Source organism: Octopus sinensis, linkage group LG10, assembly GCF_006345805.1.
Source record: "Octopus sinensis linkage group LG10, ASM634580v1, whole genome shotgun sequence".
Lineage (NCBI taxonomy): Eukaryota > Metazoa > Mollusca > Cephalopoda > Octopoda > Octopodidae > Octopus > Octopus sinensis.
The window spans coordinates 34,458,459-34,483,589 of record NC_043006.1 but is presented as its reverse complement, the minus strand read 5'-3'; the positions used below and the strand labels follow the sequence as shown (position 1 = coordinate 34,483,589).

General features: G+C 37.2%; 1 protein-coding gene across 6 annotated transcripts in view; it reads left to right on the top strand.

Moving 5' to 3' along the window:
* The window catches only part of LOC115216322 (nostrin), a 389,446-nt gene that overhangs the window by 162,071 nt on the left and 202,244 nt on the right, over window positions 1-25,131 (top strand). Inside the window, exon 1 of one of the 6 annotated variants that reach the window (XM_036506494.1) lies at window positions 23,915-23,974. The exons of the other annotated variants lie outside the window; for them this stretch is intronic. Within the exon in view, the coding sequence (XP_036362387.1) occupies window positions 23,930-23,974 (45 nt within the window). The 5' untranslated portion in view covers window positions 23,915-23,929. Of the gene's footprint in view, window positions 1-23,914; window positions 23,975-25,131 lie in introns of those variants that run through there. 6 annotated transcript variants of the gene reach the window in all.

Genomic DNA, 25,131 nt, shown 5'->3' with positions numbered 1-25,131 from the left:
TTGTCAGGAAACTATATTATCCAATGTGTCCTACTTTCTTGAAAATGATAGGATGTGATCTGATAGTGAATTACTTAACTGCTATTTCTAGGAGATCAACCAGCTGCATAGTATCACCCTCATTTGTTTGGAGGTTAACAGTTGAAATGTAAGAACCTGTGTTATGTAAATAATCATTAGATAGACTCCATAATAATTTATTTTATTTAGTTTTAAAATACAAACTTTATGTGGAGCATATGTAAGGAATCCTTACATAAACTTTTTAACAACTTTATTTTACACAGATTTAGTCATGTTCAGTTGTATGTGTCTAAAAGTAGATTATATGATAAATGAAAGTATTCAATTTCATTTTCTGTGAACATTCTTCAAGAAGTCAGCATTTGAGGGTGCTCTTGTGTTATATTACATTTTAACCAAATCACCTACACACTGGAATCAGATGTATTGAATAAACGATTTCTTAATAAGGCCATTGGATATTGTAAATTGTCAAGAGTTAAACTGTCTTTCGTGATATAGATCTGTCCATCTTCAGTTTGAGTTCAAACCCTGCTGAAGTTAATTGTAGCTTTTCTCCTCGCTGGAGGTAAGCCAATTTAATCAACTGACTGATACTTTATTTTATTGACCTCAGAACAATTAATGGTTAAGTTCATCTGGGCAATAAAAATGTAGAAATAACTATTGTAGTAACAATCTTGTTTTGTTGTTGTTGTAGCAGTTTGGAAGAAACAACAATAGAAATTGAAAAAAAATAATAATAATGATAACAATTGTGAGGAAAAAAATTATATAACTTTTCCAAGAAGTCATTACACTAAAGTTGCATTGTAACGCAATAAATATGTTTATCATGACAATTGTTTTTCATGAAGATCGCATTTCTAAATTGTTTAATCTTTAAACATTTCTGCTTTTCTATGCCAACCAGTGTTCAATCTTGTACATCTACTTTGTAATTCTTTCATTACTACTTAGGCAAGTAGAGCTGAAAAGCTATGTTTTGCTAATGAGGCCAGAATATAACTAAACAGATCCAGAGTTATTTCCCATGCTTACCAAAGCAAAAAGTGCAGGCATGGCTATGTTGTTAAGAAGCTCACTTTGCAACCACCTGGTTTCAAGTTCAGTTACACTGCACTGCAACTTGGGCAAGTATCTGCTATAGCCCTAGGCCAACTAAAGTTTGTTAGATGGAAACTCTGGAATCCCATCATATATATATATATATATATATATATATATATATATATATATATATACTTGACAATTGGTGTTGGTTTCTTTATGGCCTCATAACTTAGCATTTCAGTACGAACTGGAAGCAGTGCTACACACTCAGACAAGCAGTAATGTATCATGTATAGAGAGTTGAGTGTGATGGTGTTGACATATTTCGAAGCAGATGTGATTTAAGCTTCTCTTGAAATTGAATTCAACATAAGAAAAACCAACAAGTCATTTATCAGTTTTTCAAAGCTGCCACTGCTTGCAGTAGTAAGCAGTAATATTACCCTGTGGTAGTCTGTTTATTGTTAAGTGCTTTAGTTTCTATTACAACTAGTTAGGAGGAATAACATGCAAACTGCTAACCTTTCTCTTTTTTTTCTTTTGCTGGCTGTCTAGCACCTTATTAATATAACTATCCTTCTTCTAAGTATAATACTACATTAGAAATTCCAGGAGGTGTGTGTGTGTGTATATATATATATATATATATATTAATAATAATACTGTAATTGTTCCTGTTGTTGTTGTTTTTTTGTTTCCCTTTTGGATTAAAATTATATATATATATATATATATAAGAGACCAAAGTGTACGTACGCCGCTATGTATATAAAATACAAAATCGGACAACAAAACATCCAGATAGACGATACAAAGAAAACAAGGATGGGTCATTCAGAGTTTTCTTTCTTCAGTCGAGTACCAGATTATCTTCGCAATTTCGGCTGATTATACTCAAGATTGCTCCAATCTGGCCAGTCCCAAGGAAAAACTAAGCTAAGAGCATTATATTCCTTGGAAGAAAGCAGCAGATGCATACAAAAACAAGGACGAAATAAACAATGTTACACAAATACAATAAAAATAATAATAACAGGATGTAACAACAGGTGTCCTTCCACGAATTAAATTAAGCTGACATGTGTGGAAATGAAGCCTTATATCTCCAGCTGGCTATACGACACGATCTATGTCCTTACATTTTCGAACAAGGGTATCTAGCATCTCTGCTCAGCTCAAAATAATATCTGTATATCACGATTTCTGGGTATTGTTTTGAGCTGAGTGGGGATGCTAGATTACCTTGTTCAAAAATATAAGGACACAGATTGTGTCATATAGCCAACTGGAGATGATATTTCCTAGGGTTAAATTACAGTAGCATTAGTCCTAAATCAGGACTGCCATGTTATGTTGGCAAGCAATCTTTACTACAAAGTACTGTTGCTGAATATCTCATGTTATGAGATTTAAAAATAGTAATTTTCTAAGAAAGGATTTTGCTGTAAAAAATATAAAAATAATAATAATAAAATGATAGTGTTTAGTGTGTATAAGTAACAAGAATTGGAAGAGTGGTGACAGCAGTGTCAAAAACCTGAGACTGTAATGTGAATTCAATACCCATTCAAACCATTTCAGTTCACTTACTCCTTGTTCCTGTAATTTCTGGTTGCAGTCAATCACTTGGAGAAAGAAGACTTGTTCACAATTCTTGAAGGGAAGTTAAAACTTCCATTGGGGTCCTAACAACCTTAAATAATGATTTCTAACTTTGTGCAAATTCAAAAATTCTCTCAAGGTAAAGAGTGCATTTAATTGGATAATCCCAGTTTTTTTGTTTTGTTTTTTTAGTTACTACTTATTTCATTGAGCCTGGAAGGATAAGAAAATTGGAAAAGGTTATAACAAAATGCAAGACCTTTAGTTTAACCCTTTCGTTACCAACCCAGCAGAAACTGCTTCTGGCTCTGTAGTACAAATGTCTTGTTTTCATAAGTTTTGAATAAAAATCTTCCACCAAACCTTAGTTACATTTATGTTCCTAACACTAGCTTAATGATAACTAAGTTATTGTACTAAATTCTTTGTTATATTTAAAATTAATTGAAAGAAACACAGAACATCTCAACAGAAATATAGTAAGAAAAAGGGTTAAAATATATAATAGAGAAACAATTCTTAACCCTTTCGATACCCACCCAATTGTAACTGGCTTTGGCTCTGAGTACAAATGTCTTGTTTTCAAAAGTTCTGAATTAAAATCTTCCACCAAACCGTAGTCACAATTTATATTCCTAACACTAGCTTAATAAGTTATTTTACTAAATTCTTTGTTATATTTAAAGTAATTGAAAGATAACATGGAGCATCTCAAAATAAATACAGTAATGAAAGGGTTAATGCTTCAGACTCTGCCATTCTACCACCCTGGATATATCAATACTAATAATAATATATAACTGAGTTTATTCCAGATGAGTCATGGATAGTTGGGTTTATAAAGGGTTGAACGACTGGCTGAAGGATCAGATGTTTTTTTTATCATTGTCACTGATAGTTATTGTTCTTAGTATTGTTATTTATCCTTAGCTGAGTCCTCAGTAAACCATCCTTCCATCCATATTCTTTGCCCTGGAAAGGTCATGGGAATAAAGTCCTCAGACTCTTCCACTGTAGGGTCCTATCAGCAGCAGCTGTCATGACACTTTCTGGCTGGATTCCCAAGCATGACCACCTAAGACTGTGGATATCATCCAACCATCTCATCCTTGGTCTGCCCTTAGATCTCCAGCTGGTTGGCTCAGCTTGAAGAATCCATCTCGTGAGCCTTTCCTTCAACACTGATCACATGTCCATAGCACTAGAACTGTTGCCTCTCAATGTGGAGAAATAGTTTGTTTGACCTGGGGAGACTCCTTGATCTCCAGGCTACCCATTCCGTCAAATAACATTACTCCAAAGATCCTATGCAATAAACCTATTAACGAAAATCATTCTAATCCTGATTACCCCATTTGTGACATGATGATATGTAGGACAAGATAATTCAAAGAGTTCTTCCTTTTTGAAGATGATAAAGTGTGATTTGAAAGAGATTTGGCTGCTACTTCTAGCATGTTGAGCAACCACATACAGATTTCTGCATTGGCTCATCTTACCACTGTTGTGGTGTGCTGTTAATCTAGTGACTCAGTTCACTTGGTTGTAAATGGATACCAATATTTTTGTTTTTGCAACTGTTGTCCCTATTCTGCCTGTTTTTGCCATTTCCTGTCTTCATTATTCATTCCATCTTTTCCCTGCTTTTGTTTTCTTCTTTTGTCTTCTTCCCATCCTTCTTTTGCCATCTTTTAGTCAAAGTATCCTTTGTCACCTTCTTTTCCTTTCCTCATCCCTTCTTCTTCTTCTTATTATTATTATTTTTACCCCCACACATCAACAGTTAGCATCCCCACCATTCATAACATTGTCAACACTGACTCCTGTCAGTCTGGAAAGTTCTGTATCAGTATAAAATATACACTCTGAAATTCTTGACCATATTTATAGCATTTTTACATTAGAACATCATTCATTTTTCTCCCTTTTCTTCTCTCATGTCCACTAAAAAGAGTACAACAATGTATTCTAAAATTAGAACCCATTCTATTGGCTGTCTCTTACTAGAAATAATTATGCAATTGTTTTCCTTTATACCACAAAACTACAATTTAAAAATACAAAAAAAAAAATGTATGAAAAAGAAAGCATTCAATGGGCGTTGGTTTGTTGGTTATTTCACATTCTTTCTATTAAGCATTGCTTTTGAGAAAATTGCCAAGTGTTTTAGCATTTTTCAATTCCAAGTCAATTAAATAACACCTTGACTCTTTTCTTGGGGATTTAACTATCAACTATTGTAGCTTTGTTTTCCAATGCATTTCATTATATTTGTAGCTCAGTGTTGCATGTAATACAGTGCAACATGCTATTGGCCTTATCGATCAGCTAAATTAGCTCAGAGTAAAACACATTATCTTTTATCCTTTACCTGTTTTAGTCATTTGGCTGTGGCCATGCTGGAACACTGCTTTGAATTTTTTTTTTAAGCCTAGCAGTTATTCTCTTGGTCTCTTTTGCTGAACCACTAAGTTACAGGGGATTTAAACACACCAACACCATTTGTCAAGCTGTAGTGAGGAGCAGACACACACACAAGTGGCTTTTTACAATTTTCATCTACCAAATCCACTTACAAGGCTTTGGCTACAGTAGAAGACATTTTCCCAAGGTGCCATGCAGTGGGACTGAACCCAGAACCATGTGGTTAGAAAGCAAGCTTCTTACCACACAATCACACCTGCGCCTATTAACTCATACTGTCTTGAGCTCACTGGCTCTTCATACTGACTTGAGCTCACTGGCTCTTCATACTGATTTATCCTCATTGATTCTTCAGACTGGATTAACCTTTGGATTTTGCTTGCTGTCTCTTTCATTTGGCCTTTGCTTACTGGCTCTTTTATCTGGCTTTGAGCTTGCTGGCTCTCAGGTCAATTTGTTGCCCTAAACCCTTGCTCAAACAAAACAGGGAAGAAAAAAAATAGAATTTATATAAAAAATGAAAAAAAGGCATTGGAGGGGCAATGCATACCTTGCGTGCAGATAAATATTTTTCGCAAATTATAGTGAGGCTTACAGTGTATTACTTACCCATGCTTTTTAATTAAACTGAATTAAGTTTTGTAAGTGTTTGACTAAAAGTGGATTAGAAGCCTAAGTAGATGACAGCTAAAAGTAGACTTGATAAAATATTGTTTTCTACTCTAGGCACAAGGCCTGAAATTTTTGGGGAGGGGGCCCATCGACTAGATTAACTCCAGTACACAACTGGTACTTAATTTATCAACCCCGAAAGGATGAAAGGCAAAGTCGACCTCAGCAGAATTTGAACTCAGAATGTAAAGACATGAAAAACCGCTAAGCATTTCGCCCGGCGTGCTAACGCTTCTGCCAGCTCGACAACTTTAAAAAATTGACTTGATAAAATATTTCGTAGAAAATTGAGAAGTGTTTTCAATGTCTTACACTGATGGCAGGCAAATCAAACATACTGTAGGTCATTGCAGGATATAAATAATATGACCACTTACTTATTGGGAAATTTGTTTTTGTTTTTTTGTTTTTTTCTTAAGTATCACTATTATAGGTATTTATATCCTGGTGAAATTTTTTAAAAATCAACTCAAAAAGGAAACCTCAGATCTATCACTACACACACACACACACACACAAAGTCGCATATCTATGTATTTATGTATGTATATACCCACACATGTCTATGTGTATAGGTACACCATGATCTATACACACGCAGATGAGGGTCAGTTGAAATGATATATATATATGTATGTATGTCTGTACTGTTCCATGATATTATGGTCAACAAAAAAGTACTCCATCCAGTGAGAGATAAGTAATATTTGATAAACATAATACATGCTTTTATGTGTTAGTAATAGATTTTTGTGCTGAGAACATGCCAGAATGATGCATATCCTGCTTGCACATAAATTCTTTTGCAAAAAATCTGCAGTCAAAACATTTTGATTCATCCGTCCTCCAGTTTTGAAGATAATCAAACCAAATGTTCATCATTTCGAGCCACTCACCCAATGAGTATTTCTGCCAAATTTGGTGAAAATCCATTCAGACGTTTTCCAGTAATTTTGCAAACACACAGACAAATACGAGTGACTACAATACTGTGCTTTTGCTTACGCACACAGAGTAAAAGTGTTAAAGGTATTATTTTACTTGCTTCGGTCATTGGAATGTGGTCATGCTGGAGCACCACCTTAAAGGTTTTTATTTTTTGTTGAAGAAAGTGACCCCAGGACTTATTCTTTGTAAGCCTAGTAATTATTCTATCGGCCTCTTTTGCTGAATTTATGGAGACATAAACACACCAACATCAGTTGTTAAGCAATGGTGGGAGGAACAAACAAAGACACATATACAATAGTCTTCTTTCAATTTCTGTCTACCAAATCCATGCACAAGTCTTTGGTTGGCCTAAGGCTACAATAGAAGACACTTGCCCAGTGTTCCTGGTGGTGGGACTGAATGCAGGACCATGTGATTTGGGCACAAACGTCTTTACTGTACAGTCACTGAAAATTTGCACATTCATCAAACTCTTTTTCTATCACAAGAAAAACAAACTTGATACAGTATTTTTTCTAACAAAAAAAAGAAAGAAAGCTTTGGTGTATGGCTGTTTGTGTGCATATATACACACATATACACATAAAATGGCTCGATAACAGAGCAAGGTGTGGCCAGATAATATTTAGTCAACATGTTCTATTGCTATAAATCTAATCTTACACCAAAAACTTGAAGATATTTGGTGGGTTTGCTTAAACGTCATCGTCCAACAGAATGTCTGATTATAAAGAATGTTTCTGAGGACAATGATCTGTTTTGTTACATCAATTTGTAACTCAGTCTTTCAGTAAAATATTTTACATGGCATAATTCTCTCCTATTTCTTCACTCTTGCTGTTCCAGTCCAGCTCTGTAGTGGCTTTTGCTTTGATTTGATTTTTGATTTCACAAGTCTTGAAGATCACCATTGCTCTGATCACCATTGATATCACTTTTACATTGCCCTCTCGCGTTCCATACAGTCTTGTCATTTCCACTTTCAATTCGGAGTACTTGATGATTTTTTTTAACCTCTTTACTCACAACATTCATGTCATTTGATATGGCTACATCAATGATCTGACAGTATTTGTCTCTCTTATTTAATTTGACAATATCCTGTCTGAGAGTGTTCGATTACACGATCCGTCTGAAAATCATTGTCCCAGAATATCATTACTTCTCCACCCTCCTGCATAACTTTACTTGGTACATGCTCATACCAGTTCTCTGTTACTCCATATTATTATTTAGCAGGATCAATAGAATGTCAAACCAAATATTTGTTTTAATTTCTCCAGCTATTTAAATTCTGTGTTCAAATCCCACCAAGGTCAACTTAATCTTTTGTCCCTTTCGAGTCAATAAAATAAAGTACCAGTTGAATAATAGGGTTGAAGGCCTCAACTAAACACCCTCCCATCAAAATTACTGGCCTTATGCCCAGGTGGAAACAATTATTCCTTTTTTTTTTTTTCATAATTTCAAGAGTGCTGGATAAAATGGGGTTTGGAGGTCAGTAGATGGCATCAACACCAATGCTCAACTGGTACTTATTTTATTGATCCTGGAAGGATGAAAGGCAAAACCAACCTCAGCAGGATTTGAACTCAGAATGTAGAGTCGAAAAAAAAAAGGCTGCTAAGTATCTATTCCAGTGTGCTCATGATTCTGCCAACCCACTACTTTTCTCTTAACATTTCCAGGAATTAGGTAAATACCATTAGGGCATCCAGCCATAGAAATCATGCCACATCAGATAACAGAAACCGTCCAACCCATGCCAGCATGGAAAACAGGTGTTAAATGATGATCAATATGTAAGTGATTAGATCAGACTATTTTACCTGGCGCAGGAGTGGCTGTGTGGTATGTAGCTTGCTTACCAACCACATGGTTCTGGATTCAGTCCCACTGCGTGGAACCTTGGGCAAGTGTCTTCTACTATAGCCTTGGGCAGATGAAAGCCTTGTGAGTGGATTTGGTAGACAGAAACTGAAAGAAGCCCATCGTATATATATATATATGTATGTATGTGTGTGTATGTTTGTCCCCCTCTTCATCACTTGACAACCAATGCTGGTGTGTTTATATCTCCGTAACTTAGCTGTTTGGCAAAAAAAAGAAGATCGATAGAATAAGTACTAGGCTTACAAACAATAAGTCCTGGGATTGATATGTTCGACTAAAAGGCGGTGCTCCAGCATGGCTGCAGTCAAATGACAAACAAATAAAAGAGTAAAAGAGTGATGAAAAGTTTTAAGAATATTTTAGTTCAAGTCCAATTTGTGTGGTCCAGACAATGCCAGGGGAGAAGCAACATGTGACTGCTGTCCTATAGCCTAGCCTGCAAACCCAACCAACCAACCACTAAAGCAACTTGTGTAGGGATGGATAGGGATGAATTTAATGTTCACACCTCGAGGGTGATCAACCTGTGTTACATCAATTTGGACAGAGCTGATTGGGTTATTTAACTTTGACTCAAACTGTTAATACAAATATTTATTCACCATCACGATTGATTGTACACGTGTGTGTGTTTAGGTGTCTGTGAACTTGTGTGACTGAATTCTATGCTTACTGGATGTGTTAATCTAATTATTTATGTCAATAGGTTATCTCCCTTGTAATTTTATCTTCCAACATGATTGCTAAGAATTATTGCCTCTAGCTGGATAGTCTTTTCTGGGGACACAGTGAAAAGATAATTCTAACTAATGACTTGGATTATAATTCAAGATTTGGATTATAATTCACAGAAAATTGAAAATATACTTCATTATCATGGTTGTCATCATTATTATCATCATTGTCATTATTATTGTTATAATTATTATTTATTAGTATTGTTATAAGAAAATACTATTATGTTTTTTTATATTTCATTTAATTTTGGTTTTGATTTTTTAATGCCCACAAAACCCCACACTGTTTTTGGATATTGCCTGAGTCTCTCATCCATTACACCCCCTCCCGCCCCCATGTGACATTTAAGAAAGGAAACGTTATTAGCACTAGCATAGCTAGTGAGCTGGCAGAAATGGTAGCACGTCAGGTGAAATGTTTAGCGATATTCCATTTGTCTTTACGTTCTGAGTTCAAATTCTGCCGAGGTTGATTTTACCTTTCATCTTTTCGGGATCGATAAATTAAGTACCAGTTGCTTCCTGGGGTCGATCTAATCAACCGGTCCTCTTCCCAAAAATTTAGAGCCTTGTGCCTAAAAGTAGAAAAGATTATTGGCACTGGTGTAGCTAGTGTGTGCCACCAGGAGCAGTCCTTCCATTTGCCACCCCTTGACCCCACATAAAACACATATTACCTACAGCAGACCCAAAAGTGGTGCCCCTCTAAAGTTGCTGCCCAGGGTGGACTGCCCCTGCTGCACTAGTGATTATTGGCAGAAATAGAGTTGAGAGTCAAAATAAAGAAATGCTTTGTTGTATTTCTTCTGGCTTTTTGTATTCAAGTCCCACTGAGGTCAGCTTTGCCTTTTATCCTTTTGGGGTTAATAAAATAAAGTACCGGTCAAGTAGAAGGGTCAGTGGTATCAACTAACTCACTTTCCTCAAGATTGCTGGCTTTGTGCCAAAATCTGAAACCATTCACCCTTTTGCATTTCAAGCAGCCGTATCCGGCCAAAATATCTTACCCGTTACATGTCCAAACCAGCTAGATTTGGCCTCTCACACTTCCTCTACAATGTCCTTCTAAAAATAAGCAACCACATCATCAAAATCTCAAAGTTATGAGAAAATGCATGATTAATTCAAAATAATATAAACAAATAGGCGCAGGAATGGCTGTGTGGTAAGAAGCTTGCTTCCCAACCATATGGTTCCGGGTTCAGTCCCATGGCATGGCACCTTGGGCAAGTGACTTCTACTATAGCCAAGTACTAGGCTTGCAAAGAATAATTCCTGGGTTTGAATGCTTCGACTAAAGGCGGTGCTGAAGCACTGCCTTTAGTCAAAGCTGTCATGTGTGGGACGGATCCGGCTATCAGCTAAATCCATTGTGAAGATTGCTCCACCGCCCTCTTTTGGCTAGGAGAAGCAGGCAATTTTTATTTGTCTGGTGGCTGTAGCAAAAGAGGTAGTATGGTGGACCCATTTGAAAGGGCTAAAGCACAGATACTTTCCTCTTTGGCCAAGCCCTCATCAACTTGCTCAAGTTTCACTTGAGAAGGAAGTTGAGGATGGAGAGGGAAGTTTTGCCTTGTAGTAAGTTTGTTGAAAGGTGAGTGAATGTTGGAAGAATAGCCAGTGTGAAAGGACCAATTCTGAGCTTGCACCTGTAAAAAAGAAGAAGGGCTCTTGCCCTGTTGTTCAGGCACCTGTGGCTTTTGTGAGTTTTTCCATGAGGACCTTAAAGCGCCTCCCTTATTGGGAGTTTAATTTGTTCCACTGTTTTGGTATTACATTGTATACACGCAAAACCCCATTCTTTCCTGTTTTTGTCTTTTATGTTGTTGCATGTCTTTTGATGTTTTGTATGTGAGCCCTTGTGGCCAATAAAATAATTATTATTGTTATTAGCAGCAGAACGAAAAGAATGACTGGCAAAATACTTGTCAATAGTTATGTCCCTTTACTTTCTAAGTTCAGTTTCTCCTCTAGCTTGAGTTTGATGTCACAGTTCTTGGACTGAAGAAATAAGACCCCAGGCAATTACTGTAATAAGATACCATTCATACACTGGATTAATATAATCAGTTGTATGCTGCTCTCCTCTCCTAAACATGCTTCCTTGTACCCATGTTAAATATTATCACTAAGAGGAGTGGGGTGGGGTTGGGGTTGAAATGTTAGGCCAAAGTTATATTCTTTTATTCTTTTACTTTTTCCAGTCAATTGACTGTGGGCATGCTGGAGCACTGTCTTTAGTTGAACAAGTTGGCTCCTGGACTTCTTCTTTGTAAGCCTGGTACTTATTCTATCAGGAGCTCTTTTGCCAAACTAAGTTATGGGGATGTAAACACACCAACATCGGTTGTCAAGCGATGGTGGGAGGACAAGCACAGACACACTCACAAATATATACATACATACATATATATATATATATTTATATATATACACATACAACAAGCTTCTTTCAGTTTCCGTCTACCAAATCCACTTACAAGGCTTTGGTCGGCCTGAGGCTATAGAAGACACTTGCCCAGGGTGCCACGCCATGAAACTGAACCACGAACCATGTCGTTGAGAAGCAAGCCACTTACCACACAGCCACACCTGCACCTATGGTTCACTTTTTTTTTTGTCTTGTTTCAGTCATTAGACTTTGGCCATGCTGGGGTACCGCCTTGAGGAATTTCTTAGTCGAATGAATTGACCTCATCACTTAACTTTTTTAAAAGCCTGGTAAATTATTCAATCAGTCACTTTTTACCAAGCTGCTAGGTCTTGGTTGTCAATTGGTGTGGGGGGGGGAGGGCAAGCAGACACACACACACACACATAAACGAAGGCATACTGAAAAGTTCCTGGCTTTAAGGGTATCACGAAAGATCTGGATGGAGGCCCAACTTTCTGAATTCTCTTACAGGGCTTAGAAAAACTGAAGCTGCAGTGTGTGAATCTGAGAGGAGAATATCTTAAATAAAATCATAATTAACTGATCCTCCTGTATTTTCTTTTACCCAAAGCCAGGAACTTTTCAACACCCCTTTGTGTGTGTGTGTATATACAAAGAGCTTCTTTTGATTTCCATCTATCAAATCCACTTAAAAGGCTTTGGTTGGTCCAATGTTATAATAGAATACACTTGCCCAAGGTGCCTCACAGTGGAACTGAACCCAGAACCATATGATTGGGAAGCAAACTTTTTACCACGCAGTTATTATTCTGTGTGTGTGTGTGCGTGTGTAATCTTTAGTTTTATGCTTATGTGTGTATAATTAAAAGCAGTACTTTGTGAGGATGTGAGAGAGAAAAAGTGAGTGAGAGTTGGAAAGGAATAAAGGAGAAATACCTTGTGAACTGAAGTGGGGGGGGTAAGGAAAAGGAGGAGAGAGAAAGGGGTTGGAAACATATCTTTTTACATTATGTTATTGAACCAAATCCAAAAGATGTTATTTTTTATTGGGGTGAGGGCAGAAGGTGAAGATTAAGTGAAAGTGATACAACAGAAAACACAAACTTCCCATTCCTGTAAGAATAGTCACACACACACATACTATTTCTTTATTTCACACACACACATACACATACATACACGTGTTCATTTAGACTGGAACCAACGATTAAGTAATCATTGCAGGAAGTGATATGTGTGTGTGTGTGTGTGTGTGTGTAAAATAGCCAGAATGTGGAAAGGCTTGTGGTGTTCTGCATCAGCAAAATTTATATTTATTGATAAACTGTAAAAGTTGCTAAGTTTTACAGTGTTGGGAGTAGGGCTTCCAATTGCTTCAGGCAAAAATCTGTCTTTTGGGAGCATAAAAAATCTTTCTTTATCCTTATCCCATGAATGCAGAAAGTGTCAAAAATTCCTGTCCCACTCACATACAAACTCAGTAACTCCATACTTTTTATAAACACACACACACTCTTTTTCTCTTGCTTTTTATTTTGTTTTTACCAGTTTTTTGTATAATAATTAACGCTGCTCTGGCTTCCCTTCTCTCCCTGAACTAATCCCTTTACTTGCACATTAATTTATTTTAGCTTAACCATTCTTATTATTTTGTTGTGTCTGGGGAGAGTCACTCTCTCTTTTCGTGCCGTATTATTTAACACACGCACTGGTTCTATTTCCACTCATTTACTCTTTTACTTGTTTCAGTCATTTGACTGCAGCCATGCTGGAGCACTACCTTTAGTCGAGCAAATGGACCCCAGGACTTATTCTTTGTAAGTCTAGTACTTATTCTATCGGTCTCTTTTTGCCGAACTGCTAAGTTACAAGGACGTAAACACACCAGCATCGGTTGTCAAGCGATGCTGGGTGGACCAACAGAGACACACAAACACACACACACATATATATTTATATATATATGACGGGCTTCTTTCAGTTTCCATCTACCAAATCCAGTCACAAGGCTTTGGTCGGCCCGAGGCTATAGTAGAAAACACTTGCCCAAGGTGCCACGCAGTGGGACTGAACCCGGAACCATGTGGTTTGTGTCTTGCAACCTATTCAATAGTCATACAGCTGAATATATGGTGCAGTACAGCTAGATACAGATGAAATGCATGCTTTAGAACTACCACCGAAATTCGCTACATATAAAAAGGTCAGAAAAATTGATTGTCAATCTGAAATTGAAAAAAATGTTCTTAAAATTAAGATGGAGGTTAGGACAATACAACAACACAAACATACAAAGCCAAAACAAGGACGATGTTGATGACAACAACAATAGCGGCAATAACAATAACAACAATTATAACCACATTTCCCACTCAAACAACTAAAATGAGAGTCAACGATTATTGAAAAGGTTGCAAGACACAATGAAAATTTTAGGAAAAACAAGTAAGTAAATGAGTGGAAATCGAACCAGTGAGTGTGTTAAATAATAAAGTACTAAAAGAGAATGACTCTCCCCAAACACAACAAAATATGCTTCAACACACGAATTCACATAAAGAATCTGGCAAACCAAATCCCAAAACGAAGCATTCTTATAATGTAATAACTTCCTCACACTCATACCCTTGCACACATTACACCCTCCACACTCCCCTTGCCTTCCCTTTGGCTTCATACTTACACCCACTCCCATCTCTTCACATCCTGGCTTTCCTCAGACAAACCCCCACTGATCTTACCACCATACTCCCACACTTGCACACTCTGTCACACATACATTCATCACTCTCCTCATCTGCTGATTTCCAAACATGGATACACTTCTATCCTTGCACATACACACCCCTGCTTTCTTCCTGTTTTAATTCCCTACCACCACCCCACACACACAGAACTGCATTCCAACCTGACTAAAAACTCCTTGCCAGTGGTTTTATTTCTTTCTCACCAACTTTTCCTCTTTCTACTCCTTCTCTCTATTCCGACGAAGGACTAATGTCCAAAACATTAAGCTTCTTACTCCTAAGCATTAATCTAACACAGTGGTAAACACCGTATCCTGCCTGAGTTTTCTTGTATATTTTTCCCTTTTATTGTTCCTTGCATTTACAATAAATATATATATATATATATATATATATTTATATATATGTTTGTGTACCCACTGAGGCGAACTTCGCCTAGCAAATTATTTTATTTGTTAATTAAAGTTTGAAACCTAGGTCTGGCTGTAAAAAAAAACACTGTAAAAGTTTTTATTTTTCATTCCCTTCGAAATTGCTCTTAAATTGGATTTGGACGTTTTGACTGCTCCTTCTAGCATGTAAGGTAGCCTGTTAAAGGTCACCTCTTTTTGTGTTTAAATGTACATAATAATAATAATAATAATAATAATTGTGTACAGTGCTCAGGTGCACTACAACTCATCTAAAGTGTATATATAATCAGGTGTAGTTTCGGCGGATTTCGGAAAGCATGAGGGCCTTAAAAGATGCAGTGTCATGGCAGTCAACAACTGACGCAGGCAGTTTATTCCATGCTTCAGCAACTCTGAGCGTGAAAAAATGTTTCCGAAAGTCATGGGAGCTGTATTGTTTTCTGACTTTGTAGGCATGTCCACGTGTGTTAGACACATGGAGATCAAAAAGGTGTTCAGTGTTGCTGTTGGTGAGGTGGTTGATAACTTTGTGGGTGTTTACCAAGTCCGTCGCCAAACGCCGGAGCTTCAGTGAATCCATGCCCAGGGAAACAAGGCGCTCAGAATATGGTAGGTGTCTGATGGAGGGTATGCGTTTGGTTGCACGTCTCTGGACAGATTCCAGGAGGTCAATGTTCTGTGCAAGATAGGGGTTCCAAACTGATGATGCGAATTCCAAGTGTGGTCGTACCATAGCTGTATACAGTTTTAAATAGATGGCTGGAGAGCGGCTAACAAAAGACCTGCTGAGTGATGCCAAGACACCCTCGGCCTTCCTGACAATCTTAGAGATATGCTTTGACCAACGCAAATCACTGCTGACAGTGATGCCTAGGTCACGCTCGCAAGAGGATTTCTTGATATCAGTGTTGTGGAGGGAGTAAGTGAACGCAGGGTTTTTTCTCCCAAAATGCATGGTGGTACACTTGTCCACAGCCAGTTTCAGTTGCCAGTCTGTGATCCATTGCTGCATTGTGTCTAGGTCCATCACATCACTCATTGCTTTAGGAAATCCCTATAGCAGGGAGGACGGAGTAGACAAAACTACTTATTCAAGAAATTCATTCATTCTTTTATTTGTAATGACATGCTAGAGGACCTATAATTTTGACCAGAATATGATATTCCAGGGCGACATTGATCTCAACTTGAAATGGGGATTTAAACCCTGTAGGAACCCACCAAATAAACCATATCTATTAAGGTTCAAAGAGGAACTTATAAGTATGATTACAACAGTATCAGATTTAATTGTTACCAATTAAGGAACAATTAATGTTTGATGATAAACTGGATAACTTGATCAAAGAATTTAGATGAACTTTAGGGATCCTAGTACATGCAGATAAATTTGGTAATTTGTATAATGTAAACGAGTGTTCCATTAACATAAGTTTCATGTGAAATAAACAGGACACAGGGGGACAAGACTGATCCTTTAAATTACAGGTATATAATGCTTCCAGCAGGTTTCCATACTTTTAGAAATTAGTGATCTTTCTTTCCTTCTCTTGTTAGTAACAACTTTCTCTTTCCCCCATCTCTCTCTCCATCTCTCATAACTTGTCTCTTTCCTTCTCTTTTCCTGTCTGTCCCCAAATGTATTGCAGTTATGGGCATATACAGACACATGCATTCACAAAAGCATGTCACACACATGTTCACAAAACATACATAGATGCACCCAGAAACACAAGCACACACACTCTGAAAGTGGTACACACTAACGCATTTACAATACACACAGGTACTTGTGTATACACAGAAAAACCTCATCGCATATATATACTCACATGGAAACACATACACACACACACAAAGCATACACATTCACTTGTGAATACACAGAAGTACACACACACTAACACATGTAGGTGACATGCACATTCACTCACATACACACACACACACACACACACTAACACATGTAAGTGACACACACATTCACTCACATACACACACACACACACACACACACACTAACATATGTAGGTGACACACACACAAAGCATACACATTCATTTGTGAATACACAGAAGCACACATACACACACACACACACACACACGCACACTAACACATGTAGGTGACACACACACTCACTCACATACACACACACAAAGCATACACATTCATTTGTGAATACACAGAAGCACACATACACACACACACACACACACACACACTAACACATGTAGGTGACACACACACTCACTCACATACACACACACAAAGCATACACATTCATTTGTGAATACACAGAAGCACACACACACACACTAACACATGTAGGTGACACACACACTCACTCACATACACACACACAAAGCATACACATTCATTTGTGAATACACAGAAGCACACACACTAACACATGTAGGTGACACACACATTCACTCACATACACCCAGAGATACACATACACATTTAATTTTAGAATATTAATATATTGCAGGATATCATTTATCAGCTGCAGTGGTTATTTATTCTCATTTATGTTGTAGTTGTTGATGCTGTTGGTTGTGACGGTTGTGTTGTTGTTGTTGTGTGTTGATGTCATTCACATTGCACTTGTTGTTGTTGTTGTTTTCATTGCAGTGCTTGTATTGTTATTGTTCCTGTTGTTACATTCAATGTCTTTATCTTGTCTTCAGAAGCACAGATAGTTCTTAATGAGATTATTCTTAGCAGCCATCAAAATGTCAGTTGCCTTGGTAATTAACAACTCTTGTGTGTGTGGGTGTGTGGGTGTAAACTGAACCATCATTGCTGTCATCATTATAATCACTATCTTAATTTACCTTCATCGTCATCCAGATTCTTCGTTGATAGCTGATAGCTTGGCTGAATAATTAGAGCATCCGACAAAATGGCTTGTGGTATCTGTTTTGGTTCTTTACAATCTGAGTTCAAATCCCACTGAGGTCAGCTTTGGCTTTCATCATTTTGGGGTCAATAAAATAAAATATTAGAATGATGGTATTGACTAGGACTATTTCCCTTAAACCAGTCATATTCAGCGTAAGTATTCTCCTTGTTTTATGTTCAAACCAACCAGATCATGCCTCTCATACCTCTCCTACAATGTCGTTCTAAAAATAAACAATAACATATTTGAACTCTTGAAACTATGAGATAATGCTTGATGAATTCAAAAGCACATGGCTTAGTGGTTAGGATGTTCACAATCGTAAGGGCATGAGTTCAATTCCCAGTGGTACATTGTGATGTTGAGCAAGACATTTTATTTCACATTGCTCCAGTTCACTCAGCTGGCAAACAATGAGTGGTACCTGTAATTCACATGGAATCTCCCAGAGAACTATGTTAAGGGTACATGTGTCTATGGAATACTCAGTTGTTCGGTTTACTGGGTCGACTGGAAGCTTCGTTGTCGTAAGGCTTTGCACCTTATGTAAAAAATGATTTATTAAAAAATTGGACGAGGGTTGCTGAGACAGTAGAGTAGTCAGACAAATTACCTTGTGTTTAGTTATGTCTCTTTATAAGTTCAAACTCCACCCAGGTCAGCCTTCTCCTTTCAGTTATTTGACATATGTTATAGAGTGGATAATATATAAGTTACAAAAGAGCCTCGTAAGTTCTTCTTCTTCTTCGAGATGTATAGTCTCTATGTGCCACAAGGAATTCTAAAATTTTGAACAGGCTTTCGATCGATCAATCGACCGACCGACTGACCGATGGATGGATATTTATTTATTTATAGTATTTTATACCATTATAAATCTCTATATATGAATTTACCTAAATAGGTCTATTATATATGCTGGCCACTGATAAAAGTTTGAATGATTTTCTTAAATTCTCTCTCTCTCTCTCTCTCTCTCTATATATATATATATATATATATATAGAGAGAGAGAGAGAGAGAGAGAGATAGATAGATAAAGAGATAGGTAGAGTCATTGTCATCATCGTCATTATCATTGTGTGAAGACGGAACTTGCTTCCTAATTGTGTGGTATCTTTGGCAGATTTTGTCTATGACCCCAGGCCAACAAATGCTTTGTAAGTGGATTTCACTGACAGAAACTAAAGGAACCCATTGTGTGTGGTGTGGTGCGGTGCGATGATTCTAAATGAGTCATTACACATGCAATGTCATTTGTTTCTAGTCTTCTGCAGAAAGCATTTTTGGCCATGAGGAACTCTTACCCCACTTGGAAATAGGTGAAGTTTGGTAACACGCAGGGTGTGTGGCCATAGAAAATCTGCCTCAAAGAATTCTAATTTGCCCAATGCAAACCTGGAAAAGTAAGCATTCAAATGATGATGATTACAACTGGTGCTCCATCAATTACAATGATGACTGTTCCCTTTGATCCAATCACCAAAATGGCCTTGTGAAGATAACGTGCAAGTGGCAGAGCACTCCACAGACACATGTGCCCTTAATGTAGTTCTCAGAGAGATTCAGTGTGACACAGAATGTATCAAAATTGGCCCTCCTGAATTACAGGTACAATTAATTTTTGTCAGCTCAGTGAGCTGGTGCAACATGAAATAAAGTGTCTTACTCGAGGGCATATTGTGCCAATGGGAATTGAACTCATGACCTCACAATCATGAGCTGAATACTTTACCCACTAAGCCACGCTCCTTCACATTGTGTTTATGTGTGTGCGTTTGATCTGATATTTGGAATGGTAGATTTCTTTTTAAGATTGCTTTTCATCAGGTTATCCATGACCTTCACGTATACACTCTCCAAAGCTGATAACATCGATTTAACTGATACTCAGCTTGCAAGCTGACACCTGTTGGGAGAATATGGTTGGCAGTTTGCAGAATCCTAATCATAAGACCCTAACAAGAGAGCTTTTGAATGATTCCTCAATGTGTTAATGTGCTACGTACAGGAATAAAATCTCCTTCAGAACATTCTCTACCATCTTTAGAAAGTCATGGATACATTATATAATGTAGCCCTCGATTCAATATGACTTTAAAAAGAAAGAAAAGCAAGAATAAAAGAGGATATTGGCAGCTGGATTGCCTTTCATCTTAAATCAGAACTGACCTTTAATTTAAACAACAAACAACAACAACAACATTTCCAACATATTCTAGATGGTGGGGATTGGGAAAAACTGTTTATTACATATGACTGGCCAAGCTGGAGTAACAGGGATAGATGCCGAGAAGTTCTGAGACAGGTGTGTTGTGAACTCTTCAATGAATGTGGTATCTAAATCACTAACTCTGTGGGGTAGAACAGAGCTTGATGTGGCATACTGGCAGTTTTTTTTTTTTTCCAATGTGCCAGGGACTGGTAATATTTCTTAATAATATTAATTTATACTGGAAACAATGTATATAATTACGGAGATGTACTTGCATAGCAAGTGACCTGATCTGAGATTGTGTGCTGAAACAAAAACAGTTACAGCATGGACGGTGTTTATAATCCATTTAAAATATTTAAATTTAATTTGTCAAAATATTTTTGTCACTTTGAGACCGCAACCAGTTCACTGACAAAATTCCATGCTGTATATATATATATATATATATATATATAGCCAGCTGGAAACGATGTTTCCTAGAGCTAAACAACAGTAACATCGTCCCTTGCAGGACAGCCACATCATGTTGGCAAATAGCCTTTACTTTATATATATATTACGGAGATGTACTTGCATAGCAAGTGACCTGATCTGAGATCGTGTGCTGAAACAAAAGCAACTGCAGCATGGAAGGTGTTTATAAGCCATTTAAAAACTCACAAAAACCGTTAGATTCACTCCAACATTTAAATTTAAATTTAATTTGTCAAAATATTTTCATTGCTTTGAAACCATGACCTGTTCACTAACAAAATTCTGTGCTGCATGTATGTAATGAATATTATAAAAGTTGACAAGTTTTTTTATCTTTTATTCTTGTACTTGTTTCTACAGTCACTTTGACTGTGGCCATGCTGGAGTACTGCCTTTAGTCGAGCAAATCAACCCCAGGACTTATTCTTTGTAAACCTAGTACTTATTCTATCGGTCTCTTTTGCCAAACCGCTAAGTTACAGGGACGTAAACACACCAGCATCAGTTGTGAAGCGATGTGGGGGGAGAGAGACACACACAAACACATACACACACATACATACATATATATATATATATACACACACGATGGGCTTCTTTCAGTTTCTGTCTACCTAATCTATTCACAAGGCTTTGGTCGGCCTGAGGCAATAGTAGAAGACACTTGCCCAAGGTGCCACACAGTGGGACTGAACCCGGAACCATGTGATTGGTTAGCAAGCTACTTACCACACAGCCTCTCCTGCACCTATGTTTACTTAGTAAACAAATAATACAATATAACAAGCGTTTTGTAAGCATTTCATGTTTCTTTCTTTACTGGAAACTTTCCGCGTACCAGCAGCTGATGGCTCGCGGGCCAGTACCAGTCCACTGACCACCACTTTGAGTAGCACTGGTGTAGAGGATGCTGCAGATGTAATGGAGAAGGGAAAATGAAGAGGAAATATATCTGCGACCGAAAGGAATTAGGGGATCACAGCAACTAAACTACCACTAGTTATCTCAAATCCTTGCTTCTAACTTTTGCTATTTGTTTTACTTTTAGTATGTTTCTGTTTTTTTTTTTCATTCATTCTACATAATTTTGTGTATTCTTAGGCCCTAATTTTGTGATTTTTAAAAAAAAATAATTGCTGTTTGACTTCTTTTCCATTGCTAACGTCTTTGGGAAATGTTGGAGCATATCTATCTTATATTTCGTATTCTAAAAACCTATTTTAAAATTCTCGTGTACATACTGGAAAGAGAAGCAAAAGAAATCTATATGAAATGTATTTAGTGCTAGAAAATAAAAACATAACAAGAAAGATTCATCCATGTGTTAGAGAGGAGGCTTTTCATAATAAATATGGTGTGAGAAATATATAAAAATGAAAAATAAAAATGTAAATTTTTTTTTTTGGAAGAATAATTCCAATTAGAACGAAAGTCTAAAAGAGCTAATGGGGTTCTCTTAATAATTTTCACAATAACGATAATAGTGATGATGATGGTGGTGGTGGTGGTAGTGGTGGTTGCTGGTGGTGGTGGTTCTTTCTAATTTTGGCCTAAGGCCAGTAATTTTGAGGAGAGGAGGTGTGCTTGATTGGTACTTCATTTTATCCCCCATCCAACCACACACACACACACACACACTGCAAAAGGATGAAAGGCAAAGTTGACCTTGGCAGGAAGAAATGCCACTAAGCATTTTCTCTGATGTGCTAATGATTCTGTCAGCTCCCCACAACAGCAACATGTTCATATGACTTCTTAATATATTCTTCACTTGAGCAGCCAAGTGTGGCAGTGTATGAAACATTCAAGACACAAATGTCATTTTACTTCAATTCCATAACCAACATTTATTTCTTCTTGCTCTTTTTCTTCTTCTTCTCTTGTCTGTTTTATTTTTAGGCTGTTCAAAGCTAACAAGAGGAGAATAAGTTTTAACAAGATGTGTTTCAATTCTCAAGTAGTTGTTTAGCCTCAGTTTAGCCATGATCAAGCCAGCTCATGATCAAAGACAATCCAGCAATGACTATCCTATCTTTTCCCTATGTGCAGGGAATCCAAGGGCTCGCTTAAGATTGTTGGATGAGATTTGATGAAAATTTGACTGCTATTTCTAGCAGGTTGAATGACTTCATTAGTAGTTTCTCCCCTTGCTGGCTCAGTGTGGTGTTGTGTGAATCCAGACAACAAATAAAGATATTTTTAGTTCAAATACAGAACAAATGTTATTTTAAAAATACTTTATGATGTGCAACACAGCGTGAATTAAAAGGGTTGAAAAGAATTCAGATTCAGTGTATCCTTTCTGGTTTAAGGATGTGATTTAAGGAAGAGTTAGCTGCTATTTCTAGCAAGACGATCAACCACCTTAAGTTTCCTCATTTGCACAGGTCTTGCTTCTAGGTTACACCGTTGAATCCTGTCATGTTTAACCCTTTAGCTTTCATGTTATTCTGCCAAATGTATTGCCCATTTATTCACATTGTTTTGAATTAATCACTCATTATTTTGTAGCTTGAAAACTTCAATGGCATACTCTCTCTCTTTTACTTGTCATTTGACTGTGGCCATACTGGAACACTGCCTTTAGTTGAGCAAATCGACCCCAGGACTTATTCTTTGTAAGCCTAGTACTTATTTTATCGGTCTCTTTTGCCGAACCACTAAGTTATGCAGACATAAACACACCAGCATCGGTTGTTAAGCAATGTTGGGGGGACAAACACACATACATACATACATACATATATATACACATATACAACGGGCTTCTTTCAGTTTCCGTCTACCAAGGAGTGGCTGTGTGGCAAGTAGCTTGCTTACGAACCACATTGTTCTGGTTTCAGTCCCCCTGCATGGCACCTTGGGCAAGTGTCTTCTACTATAGCCTCAGGCCAACCAAAGCCTTGTGAGTGGATTTGGTTGACAGAAACTGTAAGAAGCCCATCATGTATATATGTGTGTGTGTCTGTCCACCCACCATCACTTGACAACCGATGTTGGTGTGTTTACGTCCTCATAACTTAGCGGTTCAGCACAAGAGACTGATAGGATAAATACTAGGCTTACAAAAGAATGTCATGGGGTTGATTTGTGCGACTAAATGTGGTACTCCAGCATGGCCACAGTCAAATGACTGAAACAAATAAAAAAATAAACAGACAGACAGACACACATTTTCATACATGTGTATTCATACATATGTATATATGATTTTTTTTCTGCGTTTTGTCTTGTGGGATTTAAAGCAATAACAAAACAAATCTCTCACATACACATTTAGCATATCATTGATACATACATCCTCATTACATTAAATCCTTTTTAATGCTATTTAGGATTATGTCTTGCAATCAATACTCTCTATTTGTAACCTTGATTATGCATCTCACATTTGCCTACAGCTCCCATTAACTTTACAATGTCGTTGATGAGTACTGCAGATTTCTTAATTCAATATTACAAGGTAACAGTTGCTATTTTTTATTGTTGTTGTTTAGTCTGAGATCTGCTTTGATCCTGTAAATCTACATTCAAAATTCTTCCCATCGTGATTATCCCATGTTATTTTCGGATATAATGTTGTCTTGGATGTCATTATTTCTTGGTCCTTTATTTTTAAAAGATGATAGTGTGTTATTTGGTGGATATTTTACTGCTATTTCTAGCACTTCATACACCTATGTATAGACTTCCTCGTTATTGTTATTGTTTAGCACCAGATTAGCTTGATTCAATGGGTCTATAATCAAGGTCATCCTTATTCTGTATTATTTTCAGTGTTTCCCAGGACAACATTATCTGGCATGTCTGTCATTGCTTTAAGATATTAAGGGTGTTATTCGAGGGAGATTTGACTGCTATTTGTATCTGTTCCAAGAACCGTGTTGAACAATGTGTCTGTCTTTTTTAAAACAGTAGGGTATCATTTGTAAGATTTGGCTGTTATTTCTGTCTGATCCAACATCCATGTCAAAGCTCCCATGTTGGTCCTCTTCTTTTGTCATTGTTGTCACTTAACCCCATGTCAACCTTGATTGAGGGAACTTATGATCAGAAGCACTCCAAATAGACCCACCCTGTCCTTATGTACAAGGAACACAGACCCACAAAATCCCAAGGGACTTTTTTTAAGACCGTAGGGTGTAATTTCACAAAACTTATTTCTAGCAGGTCAAGCAACCATTTAGAAGCTCCCAATACTGTCTCTAATAGGTTATAAATAAAAGGTTTAAATTCCCAGTTTCTGTAATGTATATATTTTTTTCCCCCAAGTCCATCACAGGAGTACCAAAGGTGAATGTACTGTACATAGAATTATGTAGAAAGTGGACAGTGTATGAGTCATGAAGTGGGGGGGGGGATATCAGGTGTAGTGTTGGCGAACTTCAGGAAGCATGGAGGTTTTAAAGGATGCAATGTCTTGACAGCTAACAACTGATGCAGGTAGTTTGTTCCATGCTTCAGCATTCCTGAGTGTGAAAATATGTTTTCAAAAGTCATGGGAGCTGTGCTGTTTTCTGACTTTGTAGGCATGCCCACATGTGTGTTAGACACATGGAGCTCAAAAAGGTGCTCCAGGCGGTTGTTGGCACAATGGTTAATAATTTTGTAGGTATTTTG